The sequence below is a fragment of the Chiloscyllium plagiosum genome, chromosome 1 (assembly GCF_004010195.1).
Source record: "Chiloscyllium plagiosum isolate BGI_BamShark_2017 chromosome 1, ASM401019v2, whole genome shotgun sequence".
NCBI classification, from domain to species: Eukaryota; Metazoa; Chordata; class Chondrichthyes; order Orectolobiformes; family Hemiscylliidae; genus Chiloscyllium; species Chiloscyllium plagiosum.
Genome location: NC_057710.1, coordinates 28,295,587 through 28,309,202, shown reverse-complemented (window position 1 = coordinate 28,309,202; position 13,616 = coordinate 28,295,587). Strand labels below are relative to the sequence as shown.

The 13,616-nt window shown below is 43.2% G+C and overlaps 1 protein-coding gene across 2 annotated transcripts in view; it reads left to right on the top strand.

Annotated features, from left to right (window-relative positions):
• Positions 1 to 618: 618 nt before the first annotated feature.
• The window catches only part of tmem129 (transmembrane protein 129, E3 ubiquitin protein ligase), a 20,516-nt gene continuing 7,518 nt past the window's right edge, over positions 619 to 13,616 (top strand). The window contains exons 1-3 of one of the 2 annotated variants that reach the window (XM_043710228.1): positions 619 to 880; positions 2,583 to 3,054; positions 3,340 to 3,499. In XM_043710228.1, the coding sequence (XP_043566163.1) occupies positions 676 to 880; positions 2,583 to 3,054; positions 3,340 to 3,499 (837 nt within the window). In that variant the 5' untranslated portion in view covers positions 619 to 675. Of the gene's footprint in view, positions 968 to 2,582; positions 3,055 to 3,339; positions 3,500 to 13,616 lie in introns of both variants that reach the window. The other variant, XM_043710148.1, reaches the window with a different exon arrangement.

Below are 13,616 nucleotides of genomic sequence, written 5' to 3'. Positions count from 1 at the left end.
GGCTCACTGCCTTTATTCCTGATGAAGGGCTTTTGCCCGAAACATCGATTTCGAAGCTCCTTGGACGCTGCCTGAACTGCTGTGCTCTTCCAGCACCACTAATCCAGAATGACAGTTGCTCAGTCGGACACAAAACCACAAGACAGTCATATGATGGCCTACGTGACTATAAGGAGAAAGTCAGGACTGCAGATGCGGGAGATCAGAGCTGAAAAATGTGTTGCTGGAAAAGCGCAGCAGGTCAGGCAGCATCCAAGGAGCAGGAGAATCGACGTTTCGGGCATAAACCCTTGTTCAGGGATTAATTCCTGATGAAGGGCTTTTGCCCGAAACGTCGACTCTCCTGCTCCTCGAATGCTGCCTGACCTGCTGCGCTTTTGCAGCGACACACTCTCGACTTCAGTGAGGTTTAGTTAACCCATCATTCTGTTTTCAAGTTCCTGTCCTTGTATGGTTCTGTTCCCACAAACTGAAGCACAACCGGGAGATCCTCACCAATGGATACATTGTCCCATTCCGGCACAATGGGCTGGGGGGGCGGGGTCAGAGTTGGGGGCGGGACCGGTGCTGGGGCGGGGCGGGGTTGGGGGCGGGGCCATTGCTGGGGCGGGGCTTGTGGCGAGGTTTGAACCGGATATCCGTGTCTCCAGCGGCGACAGTTTGGCCGAGCCGAGAATGGACAGCCCTGAAGCAGTGTTCAGTCTCTTTTACATTGTCCTTTCCTTCTGTTTTGTTTTCACTCCGACCGAGTTCCGTTCGGCGGGGGTGACGGTTCAGGACCTGATGTCTGAGCAGCTGGGCAGTGAGGATCTGGCCTTCATTCACTACCACATCCGCAGGACGGCCGCCACTGTCACTGTGCATTCGCTGTTACCGCTAGGTCAGGGCAGAGCGGCCCCGGCTTCATGTGGGGGAGTGAACGAAGCTCCCTCTGATTTGTTTGTGTGTTGTGAGCCTGGGAAGTTGGGTAGGATTTCGCCACTCGCGAATGTTCCCAATTATTGGGAATGCTGTCAACATCAACTTTCTGAACTTCAGGCCGTGTCTAAACTCCCTCTCTTCTTTGATGCCAACAAGGCAGCAGTTTTCAGGATGGTAATGGGTTGTAGAAGCGCTGGTAATCCAGCGAGCAGGGTTTTATAAATTTCGAATGAATTTACTGGAGCCGAATATTTTTATCGGATTTATACTCTACCTGGTTTACAGTATGTTTGTACTAATTTAGCTCATCCTTCCTTGCCTCGGTGGTAGTGGTAGGTTTAAACACAACATATGCGCAGGAAATATTAAGGGGGCAAGATGGCACAGCATTCATAACATTTTGTCACTAGTGCCCTGCCTCACATTGTTAACTCTTAAGGATTGATCTTCAGTAGATCTGATTTATACTGCTTTATATAGTATGGAATCTAGCCTGAGTTAGTATTCCAAATTAATTTTCTCTTCACCTGATCACCTTTTAGTTATAAATTTTAGGCTTTTTAAAACCTAATTTGCTTCCTTATAAACCTAGTAGTCTCAATGTTTCAGGCCTTTCCTTACTCTTTTTCTTGTGACAATACTCCTTCACGTAATTGTGTCCAGAGTGTGGGGAATTTTCCTATGTGCCTTGTTAACAGAATTGAACACGTTAGCTGAGGTGTGACCTAACCCAAAACTGCACTACTTCCTTCAGTATAAAGACCACAGGCTTGTGCTTAATCAAGAATTAAATTAAAAGATAGTTGATCTGAAAGGTTCACTTTCTCTGTCCACTGAAGTTGCTTGACCTCAATATTAGCTTCTGAAATATTTTACCTTTTATTTATTTGGTAATACAACTCTATTTGATTGCATTGTTATGCGTTGTGATGACATGGCTTTTAAGTCTTGTATCGTTTTCAGTCTTCTATGCAGTCCACCAGCACTCATTGAATAAGTTGTTCTTCCTTCTGGACAATATCTTGAAGGTGTTGACTTAAAATTTAGTATCACTCTGATTGCAAATTTTACCTAACTATTTAGATAGATCTTTGATTAATTCTTCAGATTCCAATTAGTAGTATTTGCAAATGTGACCAACTTGCTTTGTGTTTCTGTTAAGATTATTTTTGCAATTCAAAGAGAATCAGAAAGTAAAGTTTCAGTCATGGCATTTTACCCAAGCTGAGTCACTCCTTTGGTTTGTGCAGTATTTAAGGAGTGTTTCATTACTTCTCACAATGTCCACACCCTCCCTTGAACCGTTAAGCCGTAGTGCTGTCTATTTTAGTAGCATAGATGTGATCACGTCCACTTAGAGTAGTTGTTTCTCCTGATATAAGTAATATTTACCCCTCAACCAATCTTGCCTGAAAGTTGACTGATTTATTCATTTTATGCACAAAAGGTTGTCATATTTGGTAACAAATTTGCAATGCAATTCAAAAACAAAAGGATAAGATGCTATATGAATATAAAGCTTTTATCAGATCAAGCTGTAGTTGCGGTAAAATGATTGAGGGTACCTTTCGTGATTTGTTGCAAGTATGTGAATAGGTTTTAAATGACCCTTTACTGAAATGTATTGCATGTTTTTCTCACTTATCACTTGTTTCTTACAGGTTATTATGCAGGAATGTGTGTTGCATCTTCTGGTGAAAAGCAGTTCTACTTTCTAGTAAGCGAGGGTTGGTTGATTTATTTAGTGACTGCTGTGCTCATCCCGGCTTTTACTAGCCTCATGGTGTTGTATTGGTCCTTAAATAAGTGGGGCAACCATCCAATAGCCAGAGGCCTTGCACATTATGCTCTTCCACAGTCTGGTTGGAGAGCAGTGGCATCTTCTGTTAATACTGAGTTCCGAAGGATTGATAAATTCGCTTCTGGAGCAGCAGGAGCCCGTGTAATTGTCACTGATACCTGGGTGATGAAGGTGACTACTTACCATGTTCATATAGCACAGCAGCAGGACATTCACCTCACATTGACTGAATCAAGACAGCATGAGCTGTGTCCTGACGTGAATGCTCCTGTACAATTCCTCACAATTCAAGTGTGCAGCATCAATCCGAACATCAAGCCATTCGACATTAGGTGGGTAATGGCGTCCAATCACAACTGGATTTAGTTATCCTGATTAAGACTTGAAACCACATCACCTTGTCCTATGGGCCTGTTTGCTGATTCCCTCCACTTAACACAAGCACTTTGTCCTCTACCTTTCTGTAGCACACTTTCCCCCATTGCCCTGAACTAAATTGCAACAAGTGAAAAGGAGATTATTTTCAAGAGTGGGTGGTGGATGCAGAAAGAAACTAAGTAAAGTTGTAATACATCAAGAACTGAAGTACAGTCTGTATTGTCTTTATTTATTTATAGACTGAATTCAACTGAGTATGGTGAACTACGTGAGAAACTGCACACAACAGTTCGAAATGCTCATAATGTGGTTATCCATCAGTCTCTAAGTGACATGTTTCTTGACACATTCAAGATCCAGGTGGAATTGAACCAACGGTTTCATCTACCTAGTAATCAGGTATTTGTATTTAAAATCAAATTTTCTTTTTACCTCTTATAATATTGAAAAACAGCTCAGCTACATGGAGTTCTTAGTTGGCCCATATGCTTTGCCTGAAAATGAGTCATGAAGTGTATCCTCTGAATCTGTCACTCAGGCCATTACAGAAGAACCTCGATTATCCAAGCACCAATTATCCGAAAATCGGATTATCCGAAGGAGATCTCCAGGTCCCGATGGAAACATTACATCAAAACCGTGTTTCCAACAGTGATCGCGTCTTTTGTGTACAGTAATTAAACAGGCACCATCTCCAAATGACTAACATCCCGCCCTCTCTCTCTCCCCACACTTTCCCTGGAGCTCTACATGGGTGTACCTTAAACCCCACTTCCCCAGATAATCTCTCCAACATTGTCCTGTATGTGGAAATGGTGAAACCTGTCAAAAAGTTGCAGTAATAAGTTGTGTGTGGTTGTGGCTGCACGCGCGTGTCTGTGTCTGCGCGTGCGCTACTTGGAGACTTACCCCACAAAGGCAAAGGCAACTGCAGCTGTCTTGTTGGTGTCCAGTCCAGCTGCCCCAAGAGGGGGCGGGGGTGTATGGGGCTGGGTTTGGGGGCAGGAGGCGGTGTGGCACAGGGTTCGGAGTGGGGGGGTTGGTGTGGCACAAGGTTGGGGACGGGGCCGATGTGGCACAAGGTTGGGGACAGGGCCGGTGTGGCACAAGGTTGGGGACGGGGCCGGTGTGGCACAAGGTTGGGGACGGGGCCGGTGTGGCACAAGGTTGGGGACGGGGCCGGTGTGGCACAAGGTTGGGGACGGGGCCGGTGTGGCACAAGGTTGGGGACGGGGCCGGTGTGGCACAAGGTTGGGGACGGGGCCGGTGTGGCACAAGGTTGGGGACGGGGCCGGTGTGGCACAAGGTTGGGGACGGGGCCGGTGTGGCACAAGGTTGGGGACGGGGCCGGTGTGGCACAAGGTTGGGGACGGGGCCGGTGTGGCACAAGGTTGGGGACGGGGCCGGTGTGGCACAAGGTTGGGGACGGGGCCGGTGTGGCACAAGGTTGGGGACGGGGCCGGTGTGGCACAAGGTTGGGGACGGGGCCGGTGTGGCACAAGGTTGGGGACGGGGCCGGTGTGGCACAAGGTTGGGGACGGGGCCGGTGGCTGTGTGCTGCTGCTAGTCTCCTGAACAGGGAGCAGACTTTAAAAACTCCGAGCCCCAGATGAAAATCGATTAATCAAATAATCAATTATCCGATCGAAATAGTGCCCACCCACCATGTTCGAATAATCGGGGTATCCCTGTTATTTAATAAGTATCTTAGCTCGCTGAGCCGGAAGGTTTGTTGTCAGATGTTTCGTCACCATATTAGTAACATCAGTGAGAGTCCTCCGGTGAACAGCTGGTGTATGTCCTGCCTCTCTATTTAGAGGTTTTGGTTTCTTAAGGTGGGTATAGTCATTTCCCAATTTTTTTCAAGGGTTGCCTCTAAGAATTCTCGTGCATGTCCTTGTTTCACCTGTCTTCGGATGTGTGTGTTGTCCCAGTTGGTGTTCATGTGTCCTGATGGCAAGTTTCCTGCTAGTTTGTTTGATGTGTTTTTTACAGTTCTTGCATGGTATATTGTTGACTGGGACAATACACACATCCTGGGACAGGTGAAACAAAGACACTCATTCTCACCAGAATTCCATCAATAAACACGTAGTTTTAGATTCTACATACCTTCCCTTGAAAAGAAAAAAAGACTGGAAACAACAGCATCCACCTGAAGAAACCAAGACCTATAAATAGAGAGACGGGACATACCACCAGCGCTTCACCCAAGACTCTCACTGACGTTATCTAGTTCGCTGACGAAACCTCTGTAAACAAACCTTCAAGCTCAGCAAACTAACTCATGTACTTATCATCAACCTGAGCGACAAATCTTCTCAAATCATTTTCATTTAATCATTTAGTAATACATCCTTTAACCTTAGCACATCCAAATATTGTTATCTAATTGTAGTCATGTTCCATTACCCCAGTGCTCCCTGATGTGTATTGCTCCAGGTCCATTAATGCCTTCAGTTTAAAATTGTCTCATTTTCAAATCACTGTCTGGCCTCACACCCCAAGCCAGCCTTTGTAATCTCCTTCCATCTTATATCCTTCTGAAATATATGCCATTCTGATTCTGAGCTTTTAAGTATCCTGATTGTCTTCATTCAAATATTGATAGCTGTGACTTTAACTTAGTTAGGCCTCAAACTCTGGAGGCCTAAACCTCCCTAAACCTCTCCACTTCTCTTCCCTTTTTGCAAGATGCTTTTTAAAAGTGTGTCTTTGAGCTTATGGTCATCTGCGCAAGTATCTTTTTATTTGTAACAAACCTACCAGCTCGGCGAACAGACCAACAGTCTAACCAGCTCCAAGCTACAAATCTTCACAAAATTTAAATATCTTTTTATACAGTTCAATAAAAACTTTAGTTAATTTTCGAAAACACTTAAGTTGAAATTGCGGTGATGTATTCACCCATTGTTTTTACAGATGAATGTTCATCTTTTAAAAAAATTTCAATGATGTTTTGATTGGTGCTTTACTGAATAACCTACACATTGAGTATATTTAAGTGATTGTAGTTTGTGCAGAGCCTCTCCCACTCCCACATCCAAGGCAATTAACACTACTTTGGTGCAATGTTTGCTACAAATATAGCACTGAAAGGATATGAGGTTTGATTTTTAGAGTTTCTTTTGGATGAGTTGTTGTGCATGCTCGAGAGCTTCATCGACCCTTAATATCACCATCCTAGTCCATTGATGTTGTTTGTGATCTTCCATGTTGTTAGCCATGATTACCTGGCTAATTAACCAATAGCCGGGGTTTGGAATCAAAGTTGCCTTCTCCGAGGCAGTCTGCCAATTAATGCTGACCACTCCAACCTACACTGAGCTGTCTGGTTTAGCATTCTTCAACACATACCTTTGCAACTCTGCCCACAGTTCTAAGCAAAGCTCAGCACATAAAGCCTTGATTTAGGAGAGGTTATTTGAGGTGCTCACCATATGGAACTTGCTATGGATGAAAAGCATTGTGACTCTCGTTACCATCCTTGTGTTTCCTAGTCTTTTGACCACAAAGGCATCACAGAATCTTCAGAATTAGTAAAAATATATGTTTTGCATCACTTCACCTCCACATGCCATCAACCATGTTTATTTTTGATCCTCATTTCCAGTTGCAAGAGAGGTAGGCCCTGCACACACTTAGCATCAACAGTTTGGGTAAAGCACACACTTTATTAACTGGGCACCTATGGGACTAGGAGTATACTGGTTAATCAAATAATGGATTAGTGGTGCAGCAGTTCAGGCAGCATCCAAGGAGCTTCGAAATCGACGTTTCGGGCAAAAGCCCTTCATCAGGAATATTTTATTGCTGTCCTCTTACAGCACCAATAATCCAGAATCTGGTTTCCAGCATCTGCAGTTATTGTTTTTACCTGGTTAATCAAATATTCTGATAAATCAAGAGGTCCATGTAATCAATGTAAAACCACACATTAAGTAATAGAAATGTGATGCAGCGGTATACACATCACTGTTATACTTTATTTACAGCATAAATCATTTAAGTTTAAGTTATTATTTAACGGCTAAGAGCCTTTTCACTCTCACCCTCAACTGACTCCTCGAGACATCGTGGAGATAGCAATAACACAGTAAACTTATGATATTTCAGGTATATAGTTTTTGATTTGATTATTTATGATTACGGACTGAAGTACAGTAAAAAGCTTTGTGTATGAGCAGTACAGGCAGATCATAGTAAGCAAGGATGTTCAGATCAGAAAGACTTAAGACAGAAGCATAGAGGTGAAATTGCACAGAGAAGAAGCTGTTCCTGAATTTGCTGGTGCGTGTGTTCAGGCTTCTGTATCTTCTGCCTGACAGAAGTGATTGTAGGAAATCATTACCGGGCTGTGATGGGTCCTTGATGATGACAGCCTTTAGGTGGCAGCGAGCTGTGTATGGAGTCCGTGGATGGAAGGTTGACTTCTGTGATGGCCTGGACTGTACACACCACCTTCTGTAGTTTGTTATGGACACAGCGGTTGCCATAAGAGGCCATTATGCACCCAGACAGTATGCTTTCACTGATGCATTGGTAAAAGCTGGTGAGGGTCCTTATGGACATGCTGAATTTCCTGAGCTGCCTGAGGAAGAAGAGGTGTTGTTGTTCCACGTTGGCCATCACATCTCTGTGGGAATCCAGAATAGATTATTGGTTACCATCACGCAAGGAACTTGACGCTCTCCACCCTGTCAACCTCAGTTCCATTATTGTAGATGGGGCCATGTTCTCCTCCTTTCTTTCTGAAGTCAATGATCAGTTCTTTGACACACAGAGAGAGAGGTTATTCTCATTGCACCACATCACCAAGCCCTCTATCTCCCTTCTGTATTTTGTCTCGTCATTGTTAGGTATCCATCTATGGTGGTGTCATCAGCGAATTTATAGATGGTGTTCGTTCGAAATTTGGCAACAGTTGTGGATGTATAGGAAGTACAGTAGGGGGCTGAGGCTGCTTCCTGGGAATCTCCAGTATTGTGTTATTCTAGAGAAGATGCAGTTATCTATCTTCACTGATTGCGGTCTGAGGGTCAGAAAGCTGAGGATCTAGTTGCAGAGGGCGGAGCCGAGACCAAGGTCACAGAGCTTTGAGATCAGTCTAGAGGGGATAATGGTGTTGACGGTGGAGCTGTAGTTGATGAGCACGAGTCCGATGTAGGTGTTTTTGTTGTTCAGATGCTCTAGAGATGAGTGCAGGTTTTTCTAGTTTATCATGTGTGTTGGTTAATTAAGTGCCAGTTCTTTGAAGAGGTGACAAGTAGGTTAGACCAGGGAAACCCAGTGGATGTGGTCTACCTAGACCTCCAAAAGGCCTTTGATAAGGTGCCACATGGGAGGCTGCTGAGCAAGGTGAGGGCCCATGGTGCTCGAGGTGAGCTACTGGTATGGATAGAGGATTGGCTGTCTGACAGGAGGCAGAGAGTTGGGATAAAAGGTTCTTTTTCGGAATGGCAGCCGGTGACAAGCGGTGTCCCGCAGGGTTCAGTGTTGGGGCCGCAGCTGTTTACATTATATATTAATGATCTGGATGAAGGGACTGGGGGCATTCTAGCGAAGTTTACTGATGATACAAAGTTAGGTGGACAAGCAGGTAGTACTGAGGAAGTGGGGAGGCTGCAGAAGGATCTAGACAGTTTGGAGGAGTGGTCCAGGAAATGGTTGATGGAATTCAATGTGAACAAATGCGAGGTCTTGCACTTTGGGAAAAAGAATAGAAGCATGGATTACTTTCTAAACGGTGAGAAAATTCATAAAGCCAAAGTACAGAGGGATCTGGGAGTGCTAGTTGAGGATTCTCTAAAGATAAACATGCAGGTTGAGTCCGTGATTAAGAAAGCGAATGCAATGTTGTCAATTATCTCAAGGGGGTTGGAATATAAAAGCACTGTTGTGCTACTGAGACTTTATAAAGCTCTGGTTAAGCCCCGGTTGGAGTACTGTGTCCAGTTTTGGACCCCACACCTCAGGAAGGACATACTGGCACTGGAACGTGTCCAGCGGAGATTCACACGGATGACCCTGGAATGGTAGGTCTAACATATGAGGAACGGCTGAGGATCCTGGGATTGTATTCATTGGAGTTTAGAAGATTAAGGGGAAATCTAATAGAAACTTACAAGATAACACATGGCTTGGAAAGGGTGGACGCTAGGAAATTGTTTCCGTTAGGCGAGGAGACTAGGACCCGTGGACACAGCCTTAGAATTAGAGGGGGTAAATTCAGAACCGAAATGCGGAGACATTTCTTCAGCCAGAGAGTGGTGGGCCTGTGGAATTCATTGGCACAGAGTGCAGTGGAGGCTGGGACGCTAAATGTCTTCAAGGCAGAAATTGATAAATTCTTGATGTCACAAAGAATTAAGGGCTACGGGGGGAATGTGGGTAAGTGGAGTTGAAATGCCCATCAGCCATGATTGGCGGAGTGGACTCGATGGGCCGAATGGCCTTACTTCCGCTCCTATGTCTTATGGTCTTAAACTCAATACAGTTCACTTTATTTTATCATTCACAACACAATAGTGGCTTTAGGTTCCTTTGATTGTTGAGTGTTTGGCAACTGGAGAAAGGAGCTTTTTTAGGTACATTGATATAAGGAAATCTCTTGCACCAAGCTACAAATTCAATATGAATATAATTCTTAATAAAAGCACTAAAGGAAGAGGGATGGATCAGCTTGTTATATTCGTTGTGGGGCTAAACTTTTGCAGACTAAAATCTGCTTTTCTTTTTAACCTTCCCTGCCACCAACCTTTGCTCTGTACCTTCAGTTAAAATTAAGGCTGAGATTAAGAATTTGCACAGTTTTGAGGGAGATTATACTTGCCTTAAAACAGTATTCCATTAGATATTGCTGCTTTGACTGACAAGTGAAACACAAGCTGTAGTGTGCCATTAATTATGGGAAAGTTTCGAGAGCATGTCATATTTTTTGCTGTTTAAATTAATTTGAGGGAAGTAAGCATGCTTTTCTAAAATAAACTTGGAGCCATAAATTTATCAGGAGTCAGATATTTGTAAATTTGTTCAGTCTTTGTGATGTACAAGATGGGAAGTTAAAAGCCTAGTTTGGAGTTATATGATGCTGAGATTCAAGTTGAGAGCGATTGAGGTATGTAATTAACTAAGATGAGGATGTCCAAAGCCAAATTGTATATGTTTTATATAATGTCTTGGTTGTGGGTATGTTTGCCGAGCTGGGAAGTTGATTTGTAGACATTTCGTCCCCTGTCTAGGTGACATCTTCAGTGCTTTGGAGCCTCCTGTGAAGTGTCAACTGGAATTTATTTGGTTTAGTTTTTGCTGCTTCTGGTTGCTGGTTCCAGTTTGTTGTAGTAGCTGGTATATTGGATCTAGATCGATGTGCTTCTTGATGGAGTCTGTAGCTGAGTGCCATGCTTCTGGCTGTCCTACATTTAGCTTGTCCTATGATCATTGCAATGTCTCATTCAAATTTATGGTCCTTGTTATCACTGTGTATGGCTACAAGGGACAACACCCTAAGATTTTATGGATTACACAAAGTAGACATACCACTGAGACCCACTGTGATATTCCCGGGAACGCCATCGCATAAATTGGCAAAAGAACTTCAACAAAAACTAAAACATCTTAGCAGCGGATCCAAACACTCCATACAATCATCACAAGAATTCCTAGAGAACATCAAGAATATAAAATTAGATAAGCATGAAGTAATGGTCTCATTTGATGTAACGGCACTGTTCACTTCAATTGTCAAAACTGTAGCCAGAGAGACAATAGCCAACCTCCTGGACAAACTGAACAGACAACACAACGGGGAACCTATCAACAAGGACTGCATGCTCACACTACTAGACCTGTGCTTGACAACACAATTCACATTCAACAACCAAATGTATGAACAGATCAATGGAACACTTCGGGGCTCATCCATCTCTGGGCTTATAGCAGAAGCAGTGATGCAAAGATTGGAACAAACAGCCCTCCCACAAATCCAACCCAAACTCTGGATCTGATATATAGACGACACATTTGTTATCATTAAGAAAACAGAAATGGAGACCATATACATGATTATCAACACCATAATCACAGGAATCAGATTTACGAAAGAGGAGGAAACCAATGATCAATTTCCAATCCTGGATGTGATGGTACAAAGAACACAGAATGGTGAATGCACCCCACAAAAGTGTACAGGAAAGCCACACACACTGACCAGGTCCTGAATTACAATAGCAACCATCCAAATACACGAGAAACTGCATTAGGATCCTGTTCAAAAGGGCTACAGCACACTGTAGCACTCCCAAACTACAAAGGGATGAAGAACAACACCTCTACAGAGTATTCACTAAGAACGGATACCGCTGCAATTTCATCCATAGATGCCTAACAGTCACACAATGCGACAAGGACATGCCGACCTAACTCACCAGCCACGCTACCTTACATTAAAAAAGTCTCTGAACTGACCGCCAGACTTCTCTGACCACTGGGATTCACGACAGCCCATAAACAGACAACTATGCCCAGCCAACAACTTACCATGACAACAGACCCGATACTCATCATGTGCAAGACTAACGTAATTTACAGGATTCCATGTAAAAAACTGCACAAAATACTATATAGGGCAAACAACAACTAGTATTCACTAACACCAATTAGCCACTAAATACCACGAGTAGCTGTCCCTAGTAGCCACACACAAATGACAAGGACTACAGATTCGACTGGGACAACACAATGATCACAGGACGAGCTAAACAGAGGACAGCCAGAGAATTTCTAGAAGCATGGACTCCATCAACAGGCACATAGACCTAGACCCAGTATACCGGCTACTACAATGAACAACTGGCACTAGCAATAGAAAGCAGCAGAAACAGCACCAAATAAATTCCAGAATAGACAGTACAGCAGCGTTTCCAAAACATTGAAGATATCACCTAGACAGGGGACGAAACATCTGCAAATCAACTTTCCAGCTCAGCAAACGTATGTTCAACAACAACAATTGGCACCCGAGCTACAAACCCATACACCGACCGTGTTTTAAATAATCTTTAAAATCAGAAGCTGAGTAATAGTAAAGATAACCATAGATGAGTGAAGCTAATTATTTTGTTTTAAATTAGTCTCACTCAATGTGACCCTATCCTGTAGATACACAAGTCTGAGGTGAGATATTTAAATCAGTAAGGGAATCCAGAGTTAAGGGGATAAGGCAGGAAAGTGGAGTTGAGGACTATCATCAATCACAATCTCATTGAGCAGAGCAGTCTTAGAACATAGAGCGTTGCAGCGTAGTATAGGCCCTTCAGCCCTCGATTTTGTGCCGACCTGTGGAACTAATGACCATTTAAAAGCCCTTAAAGTTTGCAAGTCGACTACTGTTGCAGGCAGGGCGTTCCACACCCCTACTAATCTGAGTAAAGATGCATTGAATGGTCTACTTTTGCACCAATTTCTATGGTATGTTTCTGCAGTGAAAGACTGTTCTACAATTTAAATCCACAACTTCCTACCATTAGTGCTGAACTTGTCTTGATCTAGTTTGTGCACGTTTTTCTTTTTGTTCTGTAACAGCAGATAAACTTGAAATGATCTACATTCATGAGGCAGAACTTGCTAAAAAATACGTAAATTTAATGCACAATACAATTACTGTATTGCAGTTTGTAGCAAGGAATGGATACCTTATAAATTATGAATTGTCATTGATTGCTGGATGTTTTCAATGTTCTTCCTTGTGTTAGAATGCGGAGACATACCAAATTAAATCAGCCTCCCTATCTCTATTTACAGCACAGTAAAGGTAAAACCTTCAAAAATCCTCAAATCTGACCACAGTAGTTCCCAACCAGACTTTTTCAATAATCATTACAGACTTTGCGAACAATCCATGTCAAGCACCAAGTTTATAACTTAAACAAAAGATTCTGGACTACTGTGTGTAGTTCTGGCCACATTGTTATAGGAAGGATGTTATTAAACTGGAGAGGGTTCAGAAAATATTTGTCAGGATGTTGCCAGAAATGGAGGTTTGAGATATAAAAACAGACTGGAGAGACTGGGACTTTTTTCACTGGAGTTTAGGAAGTTGAATAAACTTATTGAGGTTTATAAAATCATGAGTGGCTTAGATATAGGTCTTTTCCCTCAGGAGAGGGAGTTCAAAACTAGGGGACCTTTTTAAGATGAGAGGAGAAAGCTTGAAAATGGACATGAGGGGAAAGCTTTTTTTTACACAGTGCAAGAAGGGGAGTAGGGATAACCCTAGTAACTATAGGCCGGTGAGTCTCACTTCTGTTGTGGGCAAAATCTTAGAGAGAATTGTAAGGGATAGGATTTATGAACATCTGGATAGGAATAATGTGATCAAGGATAGTCAGCACGGTTTTGTGAAGGGCAGGTCGTGCCTCAAAAACCTTATTGAATTCTTTGAGAAGGAGGTGGATCAGGGTAAAGTGGTAGATGTGGTGTATATGGATTTTAGAAAGGCGTTTGATAAGGTTCCCCA